A 22,367-nucleotide genomic window follows, 5' to 3' on the forward strand; every position below is an offset into this window, starting at 1 on the left:
GAGGCCGGCTTTTCCGTCACTGCTGCATATTTCTCAGCCTCGCAGAGGGGAGGTTCCGCCGCACTCCTCCTGCTCCTGCCCCCAGAGAATAGGACTGAAACTGTGGCACAGCTGGGCCCCTTAGTCTGTAGCTCCTTGGTCAATTCTGTGTGCGGCCACAACTCCAGAGGGGACACTGCAGCACTGCCTGGGGACGTGCTAGGGCTGCAGACTCTCCAGCCCCAGCCAGGCCTTGCTGACAAGGGATGGGGATGCAGAGGGAGGGGGGCAGGCCCAGTCCCGGATGACTTTGGGGGATGAGACAGGGGAGAGGGCTAAAAAGGAGCCAAAAATCCTTTTCACATTTGTAACTTCCATTTGTTTACATTTGTAACTTCCATCACCATCCCCAAAACCCCCCCAAGACACAGACTGGAGAGAGTATCGACCCACTTCAAACAGAAGCGTCACACAGGGGGCTCCAACTGCAGACTGTGAACTGGAACCCAGGTTCTCCGTTCTCTAAGCACACAAGTCAGAACTACACGCCTGATCACCAATCACTCAAAGAACGTGTCACTACATGGTAGGAAGAGGAATGGGGCCTGCATGGGGGGAGCCCGGGGTGCGCCTGCTCAACAGCAAGACGACAGCAGGACGACAGCGCGGCTCAGGGCAGAGCACTCCAGCCTGGCTGCTGCGCCAGTTCTGGGTCACGTTAGGGTTCATGTACACAAAACCAATTCGCGGCAGAAACCAAGCAGTGTCAGCTATGAGGGAGTATTTCATTACTATTTCAGGTATTCTGTCACTTGCCTACATGCGGGCCCGTAAATTAACAAGCAGCACTTTACGGGGGGCTGCGGGGACAGGCAGAGAGAGAGATTCATCCCAAGTGAGAGAACACTCCCACTGCCAACAGAAACTGGGGAAGATTTCATGTCCTGTGGTGTACATTTCTGGAACCTTTGTTTTTTTTAATAATGGACAAATGAGTATGACGTTAGCTATGAGGAATATCAACCCAAGTTGTCCCCACCCATTCTTTTTTTAATGTTTTTTTTTTTAATTTTTTTTTTAATGTTTATTTTTGAGACAGAGAGACAGAGCATGAACGGGGGAGGGTCAGAGAGAGAGGGAGACACAGAATCTGAAGCAGGCTCCAGGCTCTGAGCTGTCAGCACAGAGCCCGACGCGGGGCTCAAACTCACAAACCGTGAGATCATGACCTGAGCCGAAGTCGGACGTTTAACCGACTGAGCCACCCAGGCGCCCCTTTAATGTTTATTAGAGAGAGAGAGAGAGAGAGAGAGAGAGAGAGAGCGAGCAGGGGAGGGGCAGAGAGAGAGAGGGAGACACAGCACTGAGCCTGACACGGGGCTTAACTCACAAACCCACAAGATCATGGCCTGAGCTGAAGTCAGACACTTAACTGACTGAGTCACCCAGGCGCCCCTGTCTTCCTCCATTCTAAAGGAGGCTGGATGAGGAAGAAGGTGGGTGGGTGTGGATAGAGTGCCTGTTCTCACCTTTTTATGCCCTGCCTCACCTCACAGTCCCCAGCTGTGCCATCAAGGACACAAGGGAGCCTCCCTCCCCATCAACAGACTTCTCCTGATGTGGCTGGTCTCAGGCTCTGACATGTCCAGAGGCAGCACACCACCTTTTCAGAAGGCAGTCTTTCTTGACATAAAAGATAAAAAAAAGTCTCAGGGTACTTGGTGGCTCAGTCGGTTAAGTGTCCGACTTCGGCTCAGGTCACGATCTCAAGTTCATGCGTTTCAGCCGCACGTTGGGCTCTCTACTGTCAGAGCAGAGCCCGCTTTGGATCTTCTGTTCCCTTCTCTCTCTACCCCTCCCCTGCTTGTGTCCCCCACCCCTCTCAAAAATAAACAATTTTTAAAAAGATAAAAGCGTCTGGGGAGCCCGGGTTGGCTCACTCAGTTGAGTTTCCAATTCTCAATTTTGGCTCAAGTCGTGATCTCACACTTCATGGGTTTGAGCCCCGTGTTAGGCTCTGCACTTACAGCATGGAGCCTGCTTGGGATTCTCTCTCTCCCTCTCTTTCTGTTCCCCTCCCTTGCTCAAGCTCACTTTCTCTCTCAAAAATAAATACTAAATAAAAAGACTGTGATAATAATACAAAAAAGATTAAAAAGTCTCACTGTGTCTTCTGAAAGTCTCTGTCAGGAAGGCACATGTCTGACCTCAGAGGCAACAGGCAGGAGTCTGGGGGCAAGGCAAGGTGCTCTCTTCCAGCAGAAAACATTCTTCGGGAAATTAAGATTGCCACCCAGGCCTACAGAGAACAGGAAGGAGGAGGACACTGCCTTGGTCCCCCTTGCCTGGTAAGCAGCTTCATTCCCCCCCCCCTCCCCCCCGCCCAGTGGCATCCACCTCAAGCGTTTTAAGCCACTTAGTCTTCAACACAATGAAAAGAAACACAGAAACTTGTGGTCCAAAAACATTCTAAGCACTTTCCCATTTTGGAAACTATCTACAAGTTCACCAGGTCATGTAATATATAATCTACTAATAACATAATATAAAAATGCATAACACATAGCCAAGTAAATACACCATGTTTTTACAGCATGCCTATTTTTAGGAAATGAAATACTGAAAATGCTACTCACACCTACAGAAACAGGAACACAAGATTCCTAAGAGGTAGGATAAATACTTTTCACACAAAAATTAAATAGAAATCAACAAAAGGGGGGGAAAAATAAGGAGTGATCTGTTCAAAGGGTCCTAAATAACCAGACATTGCAAAAACAAACACACAAAAACCACAGACAAGAAATAGAGCCTCCCTTTGTTTTTTTGAATGTTTATTTTCAAGAGAGAGAGAGAGAGAAAGCACACAAGCGAGCGAGCATAGGGGGAGCAGAAAGAGGGGAACAGAGGATCTGAAGTGGACTCTTGCTGAAAGCAGACAGCATGATGTGGGGCTCAAACTCACAAACCATTAGATCATGACCTGAGCCGAAGTCAGACACTTAACTGACTGAGCCACCCAGGTGCCCCAAATCTCCTTTTAAAAGTTAGAAAATACTGGGGCACCTGGGTGACTCAGTGGATTGAGCACCTGACTTCAGTTCAGGTCAAGATCTCGAAGTTCAAGAGTTCGAGCCCTGCATCTGTCCCTCTCTCTCCACCCCTCTCCCACGTGCACCCTTGAGTTCTCTCTCTAAAATAAATAAAACATTAAAAAAAAAGAAAAGTATTTACTCTCCCTACCCCAATTCAAACAGCCCCCAAACCATTAACTCCTAGGAGGCAGGAAACGTGTTTCCTAATTTCTTTTGGCAACTCCCATAAAAAGCCAGCCCAGAGCTTAGTACACAGTGGGCAATCAGCAACACCGACACATGGTGTCAGTAACCCTAAGCCACCCCAGGGCCTAGTTCTGGAGTCACAAGCCACAAATACACATGCAGTGTTTTAAAGTTCCCCTAGGATGTCCAAAAGGAAATTAAAGTCCAGAGAATACGGCTTTGCACACAGTGAGCCCTTGATCAGGCAGACTTCTTTAAAGAGCACTCCCCAAGGGGTGCCTGCGTGGCTCAAGCAGAAGAGTGAGCAACTCTTGATCTCGGGGTTGTGAGTTCAAACCCCACGTTGGGTGTAGAGATTGCTAAAAACTAATAATAATAAAGAAACCTTAAAATACACACACACACACACACACACACACACACATATAATAAACTAACATGACTCCCCAAATGTCAGGAAGGGTTTAAGTACTATACCTGCCTGGTTCATTGCTCACAACCACCTGTGAATCAGGTTCCCCTATGGTCCTCATTTAAATTTTTTTTTTAACGTTTATTTATTTTTGAGACAGGGAGAGACAGAGCATGAACAGGGGAGGGTCAGAGAGAGGGAGACACAGAATCCGAAGCAGGCTCCAGGCTCTGAGCTGTCAGCACAGAGCCCGACGCGGGGCTAGAACTCACGGACCGCGAGATCATGACCTGAGCCGAAGTCGGCCGCTCAACCGACTGAGCCACCCAGGCGTCCCGGGTCCTCATTTAGAGAGAGGCCTACAGCAGCTGAGCAACACGGGAGGGCCCCCTTGCCTATCTTAAAATAATTACCGTCCCCTGCCCCTCAGCCTTCCTTCCCCCTGTCATTCCCTGCATTCCCTACACCTCCTGCTGGACCCCGTCGATGTTGTTTTCCCAAGGTGTCCAGTGGGGTCTCCGGATGGCACCAGTGGTCACTGCCGGCTGGTTTCCAACACCACTCTCCACTTCTCCCTTGCCGACAGACTTCAATCCTTCTTTAATTCATCTGACTCAGTAATAAACAGCCAGGAGCACTGCTCCATGCCAGGCCTGCCAGGCACCTTCGTGGCACGTGGATGGGAATGGAGACAGAGATGACAGATAGGAGAATAAGTAAAATATGGACTCTGTAGACAATACTAAGCTAGGGAGAACAGTAAAATGAGGAAAGGGGAAGTGGCAGTGTTGGAGGCAAGGGGGGGGGGGGGGGGTCCCAGCAGGGAAGGCTGACTGTAGCCAGGTCAAGAGAGCAAAGCTGACTGGTCTAACCACTGATGCCCACACTCCTCACACTCAAGGTGAATGCTGCATCCCTGACAGCTCTCTTGGCAATGTTGCTACTGCTACAGGCCCAGGGACAGCACTTGGGGAGGCACTGTTCAAGCCAACTGCAATGCCTCCAATCCCCCGACACCCATGCAGTGCAGGGACCTGGCTGGAAAGCACCTGTGAACTGGCATGGCCAATGAAGGGGTGGGGGGCCGGTGGACCCAGGAAACCGCAGGGGAGTTTCTTAAACAGAGACAGAGGGACGGGGTCCTCTTTCTACCTCGGGACACTGGCGGCTGCAGCCACGACCATGAAGAGAGTGGCCAGCATGCTGAGTAGAATAGGCAGGGTCGGATCTGAACGATGTTGTCAGGAGTCACGTACCTATAGCTCATCCTGTGTGAGGGGACTGTGCTGGGGTCCCGACTGCTCTCCCCCATCCACTCCTGTCCTCTCCTAACTGGGCCCTCTCTCTAAACAATAGATCCTATCACCTACCCCTCTCTCAGAGACTACAGGCCCGAATTCCCCAGCAGGTGCCGAGGTCCCTGCCTCTCCACCCCTCCGGCTCTGTGCCCCCTTTCCTCCCACACAGGCCTCTCCCCACTGCACCTACACCTGGGACCCTCCTTCCTCTGCCACCCTTTGCTTCACTAATTCTACTCAGCTTCAGAATGTCAGCTTAAGAGTTACCTCAAAAAAAAGAAAAAGAAAAAAAAAAAAGAAAGGGACTCCCCTGAGGGAAACTCCTAACTAGGTCGGGCTCCCTGTTACACAACCTTAAATAATCTCTGCTTTTCTTTCACAGCACCTGGCAGTGCTGGCAGTTACCGAAAGGACACGAAGCGTGCTGCTCTGGCGTATCATCTGTCCCCAGCACCTATGACACTGGCTGGCACGAGGAAGACACTCAGTAAACACCACCATGCACATCTGCTGAGTGAAACAAAGCCCAGATCTGACTCTAAGGCCCCAACGACACCACCGTGCTTCCCTGGACGTACGCGACATACCGCTGAGGGTGGGCAAAGACCTCACATAAATGGACACAGGAGTGCCACTGCCAGCGTGGCATCGGCCACAGCACCTTACTCCTCAAAGAACAGCCCCCACACACTCCACTCCCTAGCACGTCAAGTGTGACCACTTGGGGCCACGCTGGCCCCTGCAAACCGAACAGGGGGAGGAGACACAGGCAGCAGGCAGCTTCTCAACTCACAGTTTCAGGGACTTCACTCATTCATTCGTTTTATTTATTTATGTATTTATGTATTTATTTGAGAGACAGAGACAGAGACAGAGACAGAGAGAGAAGGAGGGAATGAGTAGGGAAGGGACGGGGCAGGGCAGGGGGAAATCCCAGGCAGGCTCCACACTGTCAGCAGCTCAGAGCCCGACACGGGGCTCAAACCCATGGACCTCACAATCATGACCTGAGCCGAAATCAAGAGTCAGATCCCTAACCGCCTAACCGACTTGAGTCCCCCAGGGGACCCTCAGGGACTACATTTTAGACCAGTAACAGGAAACTTTTGCTGAATCAGACAAGGGATTTCCCACAACACAGCCAAGGAGCTCTGCCTCCTTCCTCTACTATGCCACAGAAAAGCTCTAAAATGCTAAGAAAGCCTTACTACACTTCTTCCAAATATCTCCAATTCCAAAGCCCAAGACAATAACCTCAATCTTCCCAGCACAAAAATTAGGTCTTGCTAGAAGCTGTGACAACTAATCTGTATAGCTGGAGGCATACAGGCATTACTCCTGGTGGAGAAAAACAAACAATAAATACCTAGTACATCCATGTAATGGAATATTCTAGATTACAAAAACCTCATTTCATGCATGTGGACTTTGTCAAAATGTGAAAACTTACACACACACACACACACACACACACACACACACACACACAAAATGCAAGATAAGGAAACCCAAACCAAACCATCTGTTGGCACAGATTTCCCACAGACAATAATCAGGGGAGAAGGGACAGGGGCAGCAGTCTGTGTCCCGGCACTGTCCCCTAGCTGTGGGACACTAGTAAGTCCTGCTCCACCCACAACACAGACAATGGTGAGGCCAGGGAGACAAGCACTGAGCCAGTTTTGACAGGCGCACGTGCAGGATGTCGAGGAGAGAAAGGGCCTTAAATAGAGTTCAACGGAATGAAAACCCGGGTTTCTCTCCACTCCCTCCTGGAAGTCCTCTGGAAAAACACTGCTCCAGAGGAGAGACGCTGACCTTCTGGAAGATGCACGGGGATGGATAAGTGGGCACTCACTTACAGCAAAGAACACAGTAACATAATGGCCACAGAGAGGATGCCAGATGACCAAGCAAAGTGCAGGAAGTAGAAAGGGCATCACGTGTCGTACCTGACAAGAAAAGCCTGGGTGAATGTCTGACATGGAACCTCAGGCAGGATACGGACTCAGGACAGATGAGCAGAGGTACTCCAAAAGTAGAACACCAGGCTGGAGGTGAGGAGACAAGCCCCAGCACGAGAAGACGGGCCAGGACACAACAATGGAAGTCCAAGAGTTCATGCTGACGGTGAGATCCCCAGCAGACAGGCTAGCAAGAACTATTGATGGGTACATGGAAAACAGAACACGTGAAAATGTAAACTAATGGGGTGCCTGAGTGGCTCAGTCGGTTAAGTGTCTGACTCTTGGTTTCAGCTCAGGTCATGATCTCGAGGTTCGTGGGATCGAGCTCCACATCAGGCTGTGGGCAGACAGTGTGGAACCTGCTTGGGACTTTCTCTCTCTCTCTCTATCTGTCTTTCTCTGCCCCTCCCCTGGTCATGCTCACTCTCTGTCTCTCTCAAAATAAAAACCCATTAAAAAACAATGTAAAGTGATTCCAGGAGAAGCCGAAGTTTGCATTAGGCAGGAAATGTATTCCTGGCACACCACATGGGACAGTTGTGGAAAATATCTGCAATTAAAACAAACACAAAAGGTCTATTTAATCCGCATTAGGATTCACTACATTGAAGAACAGAGGATGGGGCGCCTGGGTGGCACAGTCGGTTAAGCGTCCGACTTCACCCAGGTCACGATCTCGCGGTCCGTGAGTTTGAGCCCCGCGTCAGGCTCTGGGCTGATGGCTCAGAGCCTGGAGCCTGTTTCCGATTCTGTGTCTCCCTCTGTCTCTGCCCCTCCCCCGTTCATGCTCTGTCTCTCTCTGTCCCAAAAATAAATAAACGTTGAAAAAAAAATTAAAAAAAAAAAAAAAAGAAAAACAGAGGAGATGGAAGGGAAATATGCGGGTGTACCTTCCCCAAGAGAAACACAACAGCAACCATCTAAACCTGGGGGACAGAATCCGAGAAGGAAACAGCCAGGAGTCCAGGATCGGGAAAGGCAAGGAGACCACAGCTACCTCCTGTTGTGCAGCGTGCAGTACACCATTTGACTTTTCAAACTACACATGATAAAAATTAACATTAAACTGAAATATAACATTAAAACAAGTACCAGAAACGAGCACACCAAGCAGAAGTTACAGAGCAGCAAAGGTGGACCAAGGTGCACGTGGACTTCCCTCTCCGAGTCCTGGCTTCACCTCTGCTTTTCTACCAAACAGAAAGCAGTGAGGGCAGAGGGCAGCCCTGAGGCCTCCTGAGGGGGCAGCAGAGTGGGCCCCAAGTAAACATTTGTGAAATTAATGTCGGAGTAAATACAGAGTGAGGAAGAGTGATGTTCAAATAGAACTGGGTCTTTAAAGAGATGCAAACTCTCTCCTTCACCTCTTCCACTGGCAGCGAAGGTGGAGGGTGCAGACGTGGCCAAGATTAAGGTGTGAGACCTTCGAGGCAAGAAGGGGGAGGAGGAGGTGCTTAGGCAGGCAGCCGAAGACTTAAAGGTGGAGCCGTCCCAGCCTCGCGTGGCCAAACTGACAGGCGGCACGGCCTCCAAGCTCTCCAAGATCCGGGTTGTTCGCAAATCCATCACCTGCATTCTCACCATCATCAACCAGACTCAGAAGGAGAACCTCAGGAAATTCTACACGGGTAAGAAGTAGGAACCCCTGATCTGCGGCGCAAGAAGACACGAGCAAAACCCGAAGACCAAGCAGCAGCAGCAGCAGCAGCGGACAGAGCAGCTGCAGCTGTTGCAGCAGTACTTGGACAAGGCCTGAGCGCTGGCTTCAAGAGAACACGGGGGCGCCTGGGTGGCTCAGTCGGTTGAGCAACCGACTTCGGCTCAGGTCATGATCTCATGGTCTGTGAGTTCGAGCCCCGCGTCAGGCTCTGTGCTGACAGCTCGGAGCCTGGAGCCTGCTTCGGATTCTGTGTCTCCCTCTCTCTCTGCCCCTCCCTCGCTCACACGCTGTCTCTTGCTCTCTCTCAAAAATAAATAAACATTAAAAAAAAATTTATTTTTTTTTAACTTTTTTTGTTTTTACATTTATTTATTTTTGAGACAGAGAGAGAGCATGAACGGGGGAGGGGCAGAGAGAGAGGGAGACACAGAATCGGAAACAGGCTCCAGGCTCTGAGCTGTCAGCACAGAGCCCGATGCAGGGCTCGAACTCACGGACTGCGAGATCACAACCTGAGCCGAAGTCGGTCACCCAACCGACTGAGCCACCCAGGCGCCCCCCAAATTTGTTTTTAATCAAAAAAAAATGTCATTGACGGGGGCACCTGGTGACTCAGTTGATTAAGCATCTGGCTTCGGCTCAGGTCACGATCTCATGGTTTCCAAGTTCCAGCCTGGCATCGGGCTCTGTGCTGACAACTCGGAGCCTGGAGCCTGCTTCAGATTCTGTGTCTTCCTCTCTCTGCTCCTCTCCTGCTCACACTCTCTCTCTCAAAAATGAATAAATGTTTAAAAAAAAAAAACTTTTTTTAGGGGTGCCTGGGTGGCTCTGTCAGTTGAGCATCCAACTTCGGCTCAGGTCATGATCTCACGGTTCGTGAGTTCGAGCCCCACGTCGGGCTCTCTGCTGACAGCTCGGAGCCTGGAGCCTGCTTCGGATTCTGTGTCACCCCCACCCCTCTCTCTCTGCCCCACCCCTGCTTGTGCTCTCTCTCTTTCAAAAATGAATAAACATTAAAAAAAATCTTTTTTAATAAAAAAATAAAAATAATTTTTTAATTAAAAAAATATGTCATTGATTTTGGGGTGCTTAGGTGGCTTACTTGGTTAAGTGTCTGAGTCTTAATTTCGGCTCAGGTCATGACCTCACAGTAGTGAGATCAAGCCCCATGTCAAGCTCTGCACTAAGCATGAAGCCTGCTTAAGATTTCCTCTCTCTCTCGGGGCACTTGGGTGGCTCAGTTGTTTGAGCATCTGACTTCAGCTCAGATCATGATCTCACTGATGTTGAGTTCCAGCCCTGCGTCGGGCTCTGTCCTGACAGCTCAGAGCCTGCAGCCTGTTTCAGATTCTGTGCCTCCCTCTCTCTCTGCCCCTCCCTGACTCATGCTCTGTCTCTCTCTCTCTGTCAAAAATAAACATTAAAACAAATTAAAAAAAAAAAGATTTTCTCTCTCCCTCCTTCCCTCTGCCCCTCCCGTATGCCCTCTCAAAAACAAATTGTCATTAATGTTAACATGTAATGGATTAATATTTAATTTTTTTAATGTTTATTCATTTTGAGAGAGAGAGGGAGATCACAATGTGCAGTGTCTAAGACAAAGAGTTTATGAACCAGCAGTCCAGGGCTTTAACAAGCCCAGCAAGGACTGACCATCACTAAAAGGTCACAGTACATAGTTAACCATATGGTTAACATATCTGTGGCATAAGCACAACCCAAACCACAAATCCAGTTTTACTGTACTTTGTTGATACCTAAATCCACAACAAAATGACCTCAGGACTTCTACGTGCAACACCCCATCAGAGACACCTCATTCTCTACAACAGCATCTAACTGAACATTTTCACACCCAGACAAAATGCAAAGCAGAAAATACATAAAGTTACCCTGCAACAGGAAATTAATTTTTAGACACCCTAAGTATTTCAAAGCTCCTTTCATATATTTATTCAAACATGGATTTATCCATTTGAATACTGTCAACAGGGAGGGAAAAAGAGAGCTCTTTATAAATTTCGTTCTGAGGGAATCTGAACACTGGACAAGATATTTACATCTCTTGGGGAAGCACCATCCCTTCATAAATAAGGTTCAACGTACAGCTATTGTTAATTTCCCATTTCAACCCCTGTGTCAAAGGAAAGGGTCCTTTCATACCTTGTGTAACTGTCAATCAATAAATGCTACCTTGGCTGTGAAGTTAATAACAAGTAAAACCTGTGTGCGTGTGTAACATTCCTTTTAAAACATGTTTGAGAACAAAGGGCTTCAGGGTTATATCGGGTATTGGTAAAGGACACACAATCTAACGTACAGTACAAGACGAAGTACAGGTTATCCTCAATGAACTTCCCATATTGTGCTTTTCCTTTTTATTTTGAAGTGACCCCACTGTAAAGTTCAAAGAAGAACACCTGTATATCCCTCCTCTATATTCAATTATTAATGTCCTTCCACATTCGCTTTGTATCTCTTTCTACACACCTGCACTTTAATTGTGGAACTATTAAAAATAAGCTGCAGAGGGGCACCTGACTGGCTCAGTCAGTAGAGCATGCAACTCTTGATCTCCAGGTCTTGAGTTCAAGCCCCACGTCGGGTATAGAGATTACTTAAAAACAAAATCATTAAATCTTTAAAAAATTGTATTAAGGTACAGACATCACGATGCCTCCCTAAGCCCTTTCAGCGTGTATTTCCTAAGAACAAGGACCGTCCTCCTACGTAATACCATTATGACCACTGATCCCAAGTTCATCTATATTCAAATTTTTCCAGTCGTCCCAATAATGGCCTTCACACTTGTTTTGTTTCCTTTTAAACCAGTTTCTAATCAAGAACCAGTCACGAGTTGTTACAATTCTCTCACCTCCTCAATCTAGATGGGCCCCCACCCTTCTTATGACACTGATATTTTCAAGTGTCCAGGCAACTGTAGAATGCCCTACGTTCTGGGCTATCTGGTTACTCCTCATTACTTGACTCAGGGTAAGCATTTTTGGCAAGAATGTTGACACACACATCCCCGTCCCCGCCACTGTATCCCCTCAAGGGGCAATGTAATCTCCATTACTAGGAAGTCAGAGTTTGATCACGGTTTGATCAAGGTAGAGTCTGACATATTTCTCCAAATGTAAGGACTTTTCTCTTTACCTTTGGAATCAATCATCTGTGGAATGACACTTCAGACTGTTTTTGGCAACCACTGATGATCCTCACTTGAATCAATAATTACCTTGGTCATCACAAAACACTAATTCCCCCCACAAAAAAAGACAAACAACAACAACAACAACAAAACACCGATTCTCTAAATCTGTCACTTTCTCCTTCAAAGGCCATTTGTAAGGAACTACGTCTCTCCTTTGGAGTGTGACTAGGACTGGTTGTTACTCACTGTATGCCACAGACTTTTTAAATTCGATGTATCCGTTATCATCATTACTCTTTTCTGACACTCCCAATGTCCCAGATTTGCCCACTGGGAACCCATTCAAGCTGCTCCATTTTTGACACGTCCCTATCAATTTTTGAACACTTCCTTGCTTTCTGGTACAAGATAATCCAGGCTCGCATTGAATTTTGCCTGCCCCAAACCTGAAGTAAGTCACTTCTCCGAGGACCCCTGAGTGCTTTAGTAGGAAATGGTGTTTGTAACCGGTATCTGGGGGGCGAAGTGTCCTCACTGCTACTGGAGTGTCACTGCTCCTAAACTCTTTCAGAAGACAGAGCTAGGAATTGTTTTTTAAATCACGTATTCATACTGATACCCTCAATTTAAATATCAAGACAACAGACTCTCCCTCACCTTTTCCATAACATATTTATTTTATTTTATTTTTTTTTATTTTAGAGAGAGGGAGAGAGAGAACATGAGTGGGGGGACAGGGCAGAGGGAGAGAGAATCAAGAGTCAACAGGCTCAACCGACTGAGCCACAGGTGCCCCTCCATACCATATTTTTACCTCCTTCCTCCCAGAGAACCCTGGTTCCCAGAAGCAGTACACTTGTTTGCTCTGACATACAGCCAAAGAGATTTCAGAACTTCTATGCTGATCTATCAACAACAAACCTACTTTGTATTAAGTTTCTTTGTAGTTCTTTTTTTTCTTTTAAATACAACCCACTAAAGGAATACAGAGTACTGTGTTCATGACCCGTGAATTAATCTTTCCTACGTGGTTATATTAGTAATTCGACTCACTTTCGGTTTCCTTTGCTCCTATGTGTATTCAGTTTGGTTTCTATCATTGTCTTAATTTGTTTTCTTAATATGTAGAATATATGGATGGCTCAAAACTCAAAGATATATAAAAAGGCAGACTCAAACAAGTTTCACTCCCACCCATATATACCTTACACCCTGTCCCCACCCACTTAAGTTTTTTAAATTGCTTTCTCATCTATCCTTCCTAGATTTCTTTTTGCAAAAAGAAACAAATATATACATTTTATTTCCTCTTCTAATTTTGCATTCTTTCTTTCCAACCTCTTCCCCCCACACCACCACCACCCTGACCTCCTTATAGTCAGATCTTGCTGGCCTAGGCCTGTCCTGGGGCCTGTGAATACAAAAACCTACTTTACCAACTGAGCCACCCAGGCGCCCGCCCCTCTTGCTTGCTTTCTTAAAGTTTATTTATTTTTTGTAATCTCTACACCCAACGTGGGCTCAAACTCATGATCCCGAGATCAAGAGTCACACGCTCTTCCAACTAGGCCAGCCAGACACCCTGAGGTTTGGTTTCTTACTCTGTTTGTCGATTCCCCTTCCTCTGAGCTAAAGTCATTCACTTAGGGTTTTGCATCTCAGATCCCTCATCTTATTTTTCCTTTTTTTTTTAATTGTGGTAAATTAACCTTTTTTTTTTTTAAGTTTATTTTTATTTATTTTGAGAAAGATACAGAGAGCAAGTAGAGGAAGGGCAAAGAGAGAAGGAGACAGAATCCCACGCTCTGCGCTGCCAGGCTCTGCGCTGCCAGCATAGAGCACGGTGTGGGACTTGACCCCGTGAGCTGGGAGTTCATGAGCTGAACTGAAATTAAGAGTTGGATGCCTAACGGAGGCATCCCTGTTGTGGTAAATTAACTATTTTCAAGTATACAGTTCTATGCCATTAAGTACATTTACGTTGTTATACAACCATCACCGTTATCCATCTCTGGGACTTTTCCAACTTCCCCAACTCAAACTCTCCCCATTAAATACTAACTCCCCTCCAGCCCCATTCTCCTTTCCAGCTATGTGGTCTGACTCCTCCAGGAGCCACCTAGCAGGGGAATCACATAATAACCATTCTTTCTCACCACAAATTATGCATTCTACTTTGTACTTTCTTTCCACTTACTGCATGTTGGATATCACTCCCTACCAGTTTGTAGTAATGTCCCCCCCTCATCTCTGCAGTTGCACAGCTCTGTTTCATGAACAAACCTCAGTTCACTCTTCCTGGACGGACATTTCAGTTGTTTCCATATTTTACTCACAGGTAATGCTGCAATGAATACTGTGTGCACCTGATATTTTTATCTGTGGAGGTACATCCTCGGGGTAAATTACTAGACGTGGGACTGCTAAGGCAAAAGGGTCAGTACGTCTGCAGATCCTGCAAATTCCCCTTGATAAGGGCCGTGCCACTTTGCACCCTCCCAGCAATATGAGAGCATGCCTATTTCCCAACAGCCTCACCAACAGAATGTGTTCAAGCTTTGACATTTTTGCCAACATGATGAGTGAGAAATGCAATCTAAGTGATTTTAATTTGCATTTATCTTTCTCATCATGATGAGCTGAGTATGTTTTCATATGTTTCAAGACCATTTGTGTATCTTTTTCTGTGGGATGTCTTCACATCTCTTGTCCATTTTTCTACCAGGTTGTCTTTTTTCCCCCCTTTGGCTTTCAAGAGTTTTTACATCAGTCTTTTATCTCGTGTTTTTAAAAAAACTTACTGAGAGCCCCTACTGGAGAACACAGTGGGGCCAAAGAGGTGTGTGAGGCTGGCTATGCTCTCTCATCTTCTAGATGAAAACCTGAGGTTCCTCCACAGATATGATCAGGGAGACCAGGGACTGGACCCTACACATAGCCCATAAACATTACCAGTGCTCTGAGGAGAACCAGAAACTGGCTACCCTCTGCTCAGACCTCACTCGAAACTCACAGCCTTCTACCATCCCTCATCTGTATTTCAAGTTAAAAAACGTTCTCTCAGGTCATGATCTCACGGTTCGTTGAGTTCAAGCCCTGCATCGGGCTCTCTGCTGTCAGTGCAGAACCCACTTTGGATCCTCTGTCCCTCTCTCTCTCTCTGCCCCTCCCCAGTACACAGTCTCCCTCTCTCTCAAAAATCAATAAACGTTTTAAAAAATTTCTCTCACTGGCTGAACTTTTTAAAATGTACTTTAGCAGGCTTTCAAAGGAAACACTAATGTCTCTAGTCCATGTGGACTTTTAATTCCTTTCATTATGGATAATCTATTAGTAAAATTTAAATTACATTTAACTTTTAAAAATATGACTAATCAAGAGTGCCAGACTGGATCAGTCAGTAGAGCACGCAACTCTTGATCTCAGGGTTGTTAAGTTTGTGTCCCACGTTAGGTGGATATTTTTACTTAAAAATAAAATCTATTGAAGAATATATATATATATTCAGTTAATGAGTCACTGGCAGGCAGCTTAATCAAACTGTTTACAAAACACCCCTAGGTTGCTCAAGACCGTAAAATGCTAAGCACATTGTTTTGTTACTGACCCAATGATTTAGGGCAATAATGGTCCTTAAAGTGCTGAACAATTCCTCCTGTCTGAACATATAAATCACCTACCTATAAACAAACTTAGGCAGCCGGTACCACACATCAATCATAATCTGAGCTGGTTAAACTTGCTTAAAGAGAAGTGAGAACAGATTATGTGAAATGAAAAAGAACAATGAATCATTAAAGCCTCTGATACTGACAACAGCATAAATTCCCAATCCCCAATCCCATGGAACTCTAGCTCAAAACAGGGATCTTAACAGACAAGCTCACTTTTGACTACAGCAGGATGATTTAGCTTTCAGCACAGAAGGCTCTAAAACTTCTGTAAACTTTTTTTAATTATCCAACAAAAGAAAAAGTAAAATAGATCATTTAACAAATTAGAATTCCAGGAGCTGTATGTTCTTAAATCCTTCTGAAGGCATGGGTCTTTAAAAAATTAGCTAGATCATAACCAGAGTAATACCAACTTGCCTAAAACAAGCATTAAATATTTGGACATAAAAATAAAACTGTACCCACAGAAAAAGTTTCTTTTCCTCCCTAACCATGATACTGAATCATTTCTACCACTCTCAAGAACTTTCAAAAATTACAGTGCAATTCTTTTCACCAGGAAGCTCTCAGAATTACTTACGTTATTAGACATTGATGAAACCACCATCCCACCTAGTAGCCAACCTTTAAGAATTACAGGCATTTTTAATATGCATTTTTCCAAATATCAACACAAATTAAGTCTATCTTCGATAAGCATCTGAACATGCTAACTCAATATTCTATAAAAGTTCCTCAGAAAAATCTGTTTCTTTAGATGTGTTTTTTATTTTGATCTAAAGCCTTATCTGAGTCAAAATAAGACATGTAAGTATTTTATCTTTAGGGTGTAATTTTCTATTTCTAAAGATTGTAATAAATTTTTTATTAGATTCTTTTTTATATGGTTTGAAATTTGTGATACATATACAGACACTACTTTCCAAAGTAAAATCAGTAAACGTAACAGAAAATGTGGCCTGTACCTCAAATGAAACCAAGCCCATCCCTACCACTCACCCCCTTCTACAAATATACCTCCCCAATACACACACATACACACTACAACTAGTTTTTAGTATTTCCTTCAAAACTTTTCCACATGGACAATTTTCACAGTTATAATAATGGTATACAATTCATTCCATCAGAAGCACTAATCTAAATTACTTTGGTAACTTTGTAATAACCACTGCTAAGGACCACATAATAGTCTTCAGTGGATGCCTAACTCTTGTGTCTGATATTTCAATTTTAACTAATGTTTGGACCCTGTTTCTGGAATTGAAACAAATAAGTATTTGGAAGGGAAGCAATTCATGAGCCTGGTGTGCTTTACAACATTGTCTGTGCGGTCTACATGGAATTAAATTCTTCCTATATGTCAGTTTCTGTGTGGGAATAACGCCTAACAATTCTGAATCTTCCTGGAAACAAGTAAACTGGTAACAGATCTTTAATTTCAAAAACAGATCAAAAAGTGGGTTCAGAACAACAGACATGGGAATTACACCGTTTTTGTACAATGAAGCATTCATTACATATATTTTAATTTACATTTAAAATTTTTAAGTAGTTACTCTGGGTGGTGAAATTATAGGTGGTTTTTATTTTTCTTATTTTGCTTACTGATATGACTCGGTCTCATGTTTTTAAACAATGAACATCTATAAAAATAATTTAGCTTTTACCCACTATGATCTCAATTGTGTACAAAGCTCTGTGTATGTGTGTGCTTGTGTGTACAAAAAAGTCTGCAGGGAGATACACTAAAATGTTAGTGATATTTTTTCTCAGGAAAATAGGATTATTGGTCACTTTCTTTTGTTTTATATTTTACATTACTCTTTGTTTTCACAATTTTTAATAAGCATGTGTTACTTTTATAATATGAAAAAGATGCTTTTAAAACACTAGCAAAATTGCCTGTGATCCAAGCACAGAAAGGGACCTCATCTGCCTTTTAGTAATTCATCCAACACACGGACCCAGAAGTATGCACGCACACCCCACTCCAGCTCCCACATGCACCTACTCACACACCGGCATTCATTCTCTCTCATGTACACAGATACACCCACACTCAAATTCAAGGCTAGGAAAGAAACCAGGAAGGACACTGAGGCAACTGAAAGGTCCAGCCGTGTCTCTAGGGACTTCCAACTGCCCGCCAGCAGCATGGCAGGAACAAGAAGCAGGGAGACCTGAGCATCAACGCTTCCTTCAGCAGCCTACTCATGCAAGCACTGAAGAGGACAGTGCCTACAAGGTCAGTGAAGGGCATTCAGTGTTTCAATGTGTAGGTACTCTGGAAAGGATCAGTAACTATTAAATGTAAATGCTGAAGTGAGTGTAGTAATAAGCATGAAGACAATCTTTACAGTGGTAATTAATTCCTTTCGAAAGTAAAGCCAAAAAAAACCAATCCTTTCTTACAATACTCTTGGAATTTATTTTGCCAATTCTGTTTTAGGATGAGTTGCTAGTGGCTACAAAAGCATCAGCCCTCTTAGTATGAAGGGGTCATGTCAATGAAGAATCTTCAGAAATGGTTGAGGCCTTAAAAATAACCTATTCCACGGTTGCCTGGGTGGCTCAGTCAGTTGAGCGTCCTACTTCGGCTCAGGTCATGATCTCACGGTTCCTGAGTTCGAGCACGTGTCAGCTCTGTGCTGACGGCTCAGAGTCTGGAGCCTGTGTCAGATTCTGTTTCCCTCTCTCTCTGCCCCTCCCCCGCTCATGTTCTGTCTCTCTGTCTCTCAAAAATAAATAAATGTTAAAAAAAATTGTTTTTTAAATAACCTATTCCAACTTCACGACTAGAGCCTATGAATTCCTGCTTCAGTAAGATACAACCAGAAAGCTCCACTATAGTCCTTTTCCTCCTTCCCTCTGCTGATAACCAACACTGTGTTAAGTTACACCACACCTGATCTACCACCCAGATGATGTAAGGGGAGCCAAACACACCATAACATTACTAAAGAAAGACGGACACAAAGCCTTCTGTATTATAAATAGGAGCTGCTTCCATTAAAAATTCAGATAAGCAGCTTAAATAATTTAAAATGCTTCCTTCATAAACAGATTATTCAACGTGCTACCTTTGAAAATTTGACAATAATCAAGATAATGAGCTGCTATCATCAAAGACAGTAATGTGACCGGGGTAAGAGTCTCATGCACTCAATATTTTGAAATCTCAAGGTGGAAAGTACAAAAACTTATCGTTATTGCTCTTATCCACCTTATCTGTTCCTAGGGTTTGTTTTTTTTTTTAAATCACAAATGTTTAAAAAAAGAATCCTTATCTTTTAGAGACACACACTGAATACATACAGATGGAATCTAATGTCAGGTGTGCACTTCCCACACGGTGTGAAAGAGGGAGCTGACAGATTATCCGAGACTAGCGCGACTGAGGCGGGGGGTTTCACTAGACCATTCCCTCTATCTCTGAACATGTTTAAGACTTTTCATTTAAAAGTGTAAAAATACTCATCATGAGGCAGAAATCTTCACTTTTCCTTAAACGACTTCACTATCAGAAAATATTTCTTTTCGGGGCGCCTGGGTGGCGCAGTCAGTTAAGCGTCCGACTTCAGCCAGGTCACGATCTCGCGGTCCGTGAGTTCGAGCCCCGCGTCAGGCTCTGGGCTGATGGCTCAGAGCCTGGAGCCTGTTTCAGATTCTGTGTCTCCCTCTCTCTCTGCCCCTCCCCCGTTCATGCTCTGTCTCTCTCTGTCCCAAAAAAAATAAACGTTGAAAAAAAAAATTAAATATTAAAAAAAAAAAAAAGAAAATATGTCTTTTCTTTGCTCTTCCATAATGCATTCTGACATCAGACTTGGAAAAAGCAATCCTGAGTCATAATAAAGGCTAGCAAAGCTTAAAGCTTACACAGACACAAAAATCAACCTTTCATTACTCCGTAAATTATCTGCTCCAAAACAAGAGCTCTCCTCCACCATCCCAGGAAGTCTGTCCAAGTCAAGCTGAGATCACACCCAGCACTGCCTCTTCCTGCACAGTCTGGGCCAGCAGACGAAAGGGGCAATGCCACGAGCGATCTCCGGATACTCGCCCATTCCACCAAACCCCAAGTCATCCGGCTTTGACGCCAAATTTAAAATTCCACCAGGAGCTATAAGAGCAAAGAATTTGAACTCATTTCCACTCTGTGATCACAAGAAAGCTCAACCCCAAATAGCACCCAAGTTTTTCCCACTGTGATAGACAAGGACAATTACAAAAGGTGTTTCTCAAATGAAACGGATTTTATGGCAGTTAGTAACACGAAACTTTGTGGAAACACTTTGAGCCACCAAATCTAGTAAGGTGAGAGCCACCTAAAGATTATGACTCAAAAGACCTAGTGAGAGTCCCTGCTGGAGCACTGACAATCTGTCAGGTCTTGGGAAAGTGATTCATCCTTCCTGGGTTTCCGGTTCCTTACCTGTGAAGTGACATGAAAACCACCTGCTTACCACCACTTCAGAAAAAGGCGGTATTCCAGTGAAAACATACACGAGCTTCACACGAGCCACAGAGTCAGGTTATGATAACAAGATCAAATGTTGTATTTCTCTAAAATCGCTGCTTGGTGTAAAGAGGAAGGGTATGTTTGGGGAGGAGACACATGGCACTAGTCACTCACACGCTCACACACACACACACACACACACACACACACACACACACACGACAACCAAGGATGCTGAGGTGTCCTCCAGCCCAGTGGCATGAAGGAAAAGCATCAGAAGAAACTGAACAAGGGGCCCCTGGGTGGCTCAGTTGGTTAAGCATCAGACTCTTGATTTCGGTTCAGGTCACGATCTCATGGTTCATGGGATCAAGCCCCACATCCGGCTCTTTGCACCGCGCGGAGCCTGCTTAGGATCCTCTGCCTCCCTGCTCTCAAAATAAATAAACATGAAAGAAAAGAGAAGAGAAGAGAAGAGAAGGGAAGGGAAGGGGGAAGGGAAGGGAAGGGAAGGGAAGGGAAGGGAAGGGAAGGGAAGGGAAGGGAAGGGAAGGGAAGGGAAGGGAAAAGAAAAGAAAAGAAAAGAAAAGAAAAGAAAAGAAAAGAAAAGAAAAGAAAAAAGAAAAGAAACTGAACCAGCAATCACAATCCGTGCTGCCAATACGGGAAACTGCCAGTCCTGTGATGTCTCTGTGCCGGTGAGACTAAGAGATGGGAGGCCCATCCCCAGCAATGTCTTCCAACACAGAGCTAAATGCAGGCAGGACACTGACGCCAACGCTCAGGATGCCCACAGGGACGCGCACCTCTTCCCGGGCTGACTCAGGACCCAGGTCTTCACAGCTCAAGGCCCACTGTGAATACTCAGGGGGACACATGGGTCCCCTATAAAGGTTCGTAAATGTTATAACTGACACCCCAAACAGCACGGTGTCAACTTTACCTCTTTTCTTAGAAACCTCTAGTCCTAACCCTAACACCCACTTACCAAACGCGTGCACGTGTGAGAAGTCAATAAAATGTAAAAACTAGCAAATCAACCTTGTAGGGACTTCCTACGACCAAGTAAAGTATTTAACAGCGGATGTCCGAACACACAACCCTGACCTAAACGTCCCCTAAGTGCCGGGACACAGGGGGAGGACAAACCTCGAGGCCCAGTTTCTTCCGGAGCAGCAGCAGCCCTGGAGGCCGGGTGGGCCCACCGACACACGGCCCGGTGCTTCCTGGTCACCTGTCTACACCGCTCACCTCCTACAGGAGCGGAGTTCTCCAGTCTGCAGGCACCACCCGGCTCTAGGGCCCATTCCCTTCCCTGGGGTGTATTTCCTTCCTTCGGACACAGAGGGTTGGTTAGACACGAAAACTCTGAGCGACCACGGTGTCCCCAACAGTAAACCACCGCCCGGGAAGAACACTGCCAACCACGCACAGTGAAGCAACTGTGCTCAAAACAGGTGTCCATCAGCGTGACCCTCGGCGGCGGGAAGGGCCGGGGGCATGTCCCCACGCCAGAAGCGCCTCTCCGTCTGGGAAAAACCAGCTGGCGTGGTGCGGGGCGGGCGGGGGGGGGGGGGGGCGCGCAGGGAGAGAAGGTGACTCCCTCGAACGGAAGAAGCTCCTGGAAGGCAGGAAAGGAAGTCCGGGGAAATTCAGGCAGAGCCGAGCCAAGAAGTCCCGAAAGGAGAGCGCGGGACGGCCGGTGTGAGCCGCTCACTCCCCGACCGCGGCAGGGCCCGGGCGCGCTCGCCTAGTTACCTGCTCTGCCCCGTAGACCGTGGCGAACTGCACGAAGTCCTCGATGCGGACGAAGCCGTCTCCATCGCCGTCCAGGGCGTCGAACACGGCTCGCAGGCGGGGGCCGTCCTCCGGACACGCCGCGGGCTCGCTCGTTAGGGGGCACGTCTGGCTGAAGTCCGAGGGCCGGTCCGGGTCCTCGGGACCCACCTCCAGCGTCAGCTCGCCCACCGAGGCCGCGGGGAAGCAAGGGAAGAAGTCGACCTCGGGCCTGCTGTGCTGGCTGTGGCCGAAGCCGGGCACACGGAGACAGGCGCTGTCCGGGAAAACCGGGGGGCCATAATCCTGGGGCTCTGCAGTCCAGGACAGGAGCGGGCCGAGCTCTGGCAGCTGCCGCTCGGGCTCGGGCTCGGGCTCGGGCTCGGGGTCCGGGCGGGCGGCCGGGCCCGGCAGGAGGTAAGAGGCGCCTGGGCCCGTGGCCAGCGCCCGGCCGCTCTCGGGGCGCGCCTCCGGGCCGGCGAGCGGCTGCCGCCGCTCCGGCCCCGGGGCCCGCCCGGCGCTCAGGCCCGCCCCGGCATCCGCGCAGGCCGCGGGCTCCGGCGAGCCGACCGCCCGGCGCGGGGCGGGGGCGGCGGGCGCGCGCCGGGAGGCCCCCGGCCCGTCGGGCCCGCCGGGCTCCGGGTCGGGGCACGCGCCGCCCGCGGGGGAGGCCGGCCGGCCCGGCTCCATCTTCATGGGCG

General features: G+C 46.8%; 1 protein-coding gene and 1 pseudogene across 1 annotated transcript in view; one reads left to right on the top strand and one right to left on the bottom strand.

Annotated features, from left to right (window-relative positions):
- Positions 1 to 8,731, top strand: part of LOC122472046 — a 28,829-nt pseudogene extending 20,098 nt beyond the window's left edge.
- Positions 1 to 22,367, bottom strand: part of RAB11FIP3 (RAB11 family interacting protein 3) — an 82,168-nt gene extending 59,801 nt beyond the window's left edge. The window contains exon 1 of the mRNA XM_043561140.1: positions 21,649 to 22,367. Coding sequence (XP_043417075.1) covers positions 21,649 to 22,362 — 714 coding nt within the window. The 5' untranslated portion in view covers positions 22,363 to 22,367. The remainder of the gene's footprint in view (positions 1 to 21,648) is intronic.

Source organism: Prionailurus bengalensis, chromosome E3 (genome assembly GCF_016509475.1).
Source record: "Prionailurus bengalensis isolate Pbe53 chromosome E3, Fcat_Pben_1.1_paternal_pri, whole genome shotgun sequence".
Taxonomy (NCBI): Eukaryota; Metazoa; Chordata; class Mammalia; order Carnivora; family Felidae; genus Prionailurus; species Prionailurus bengalensis.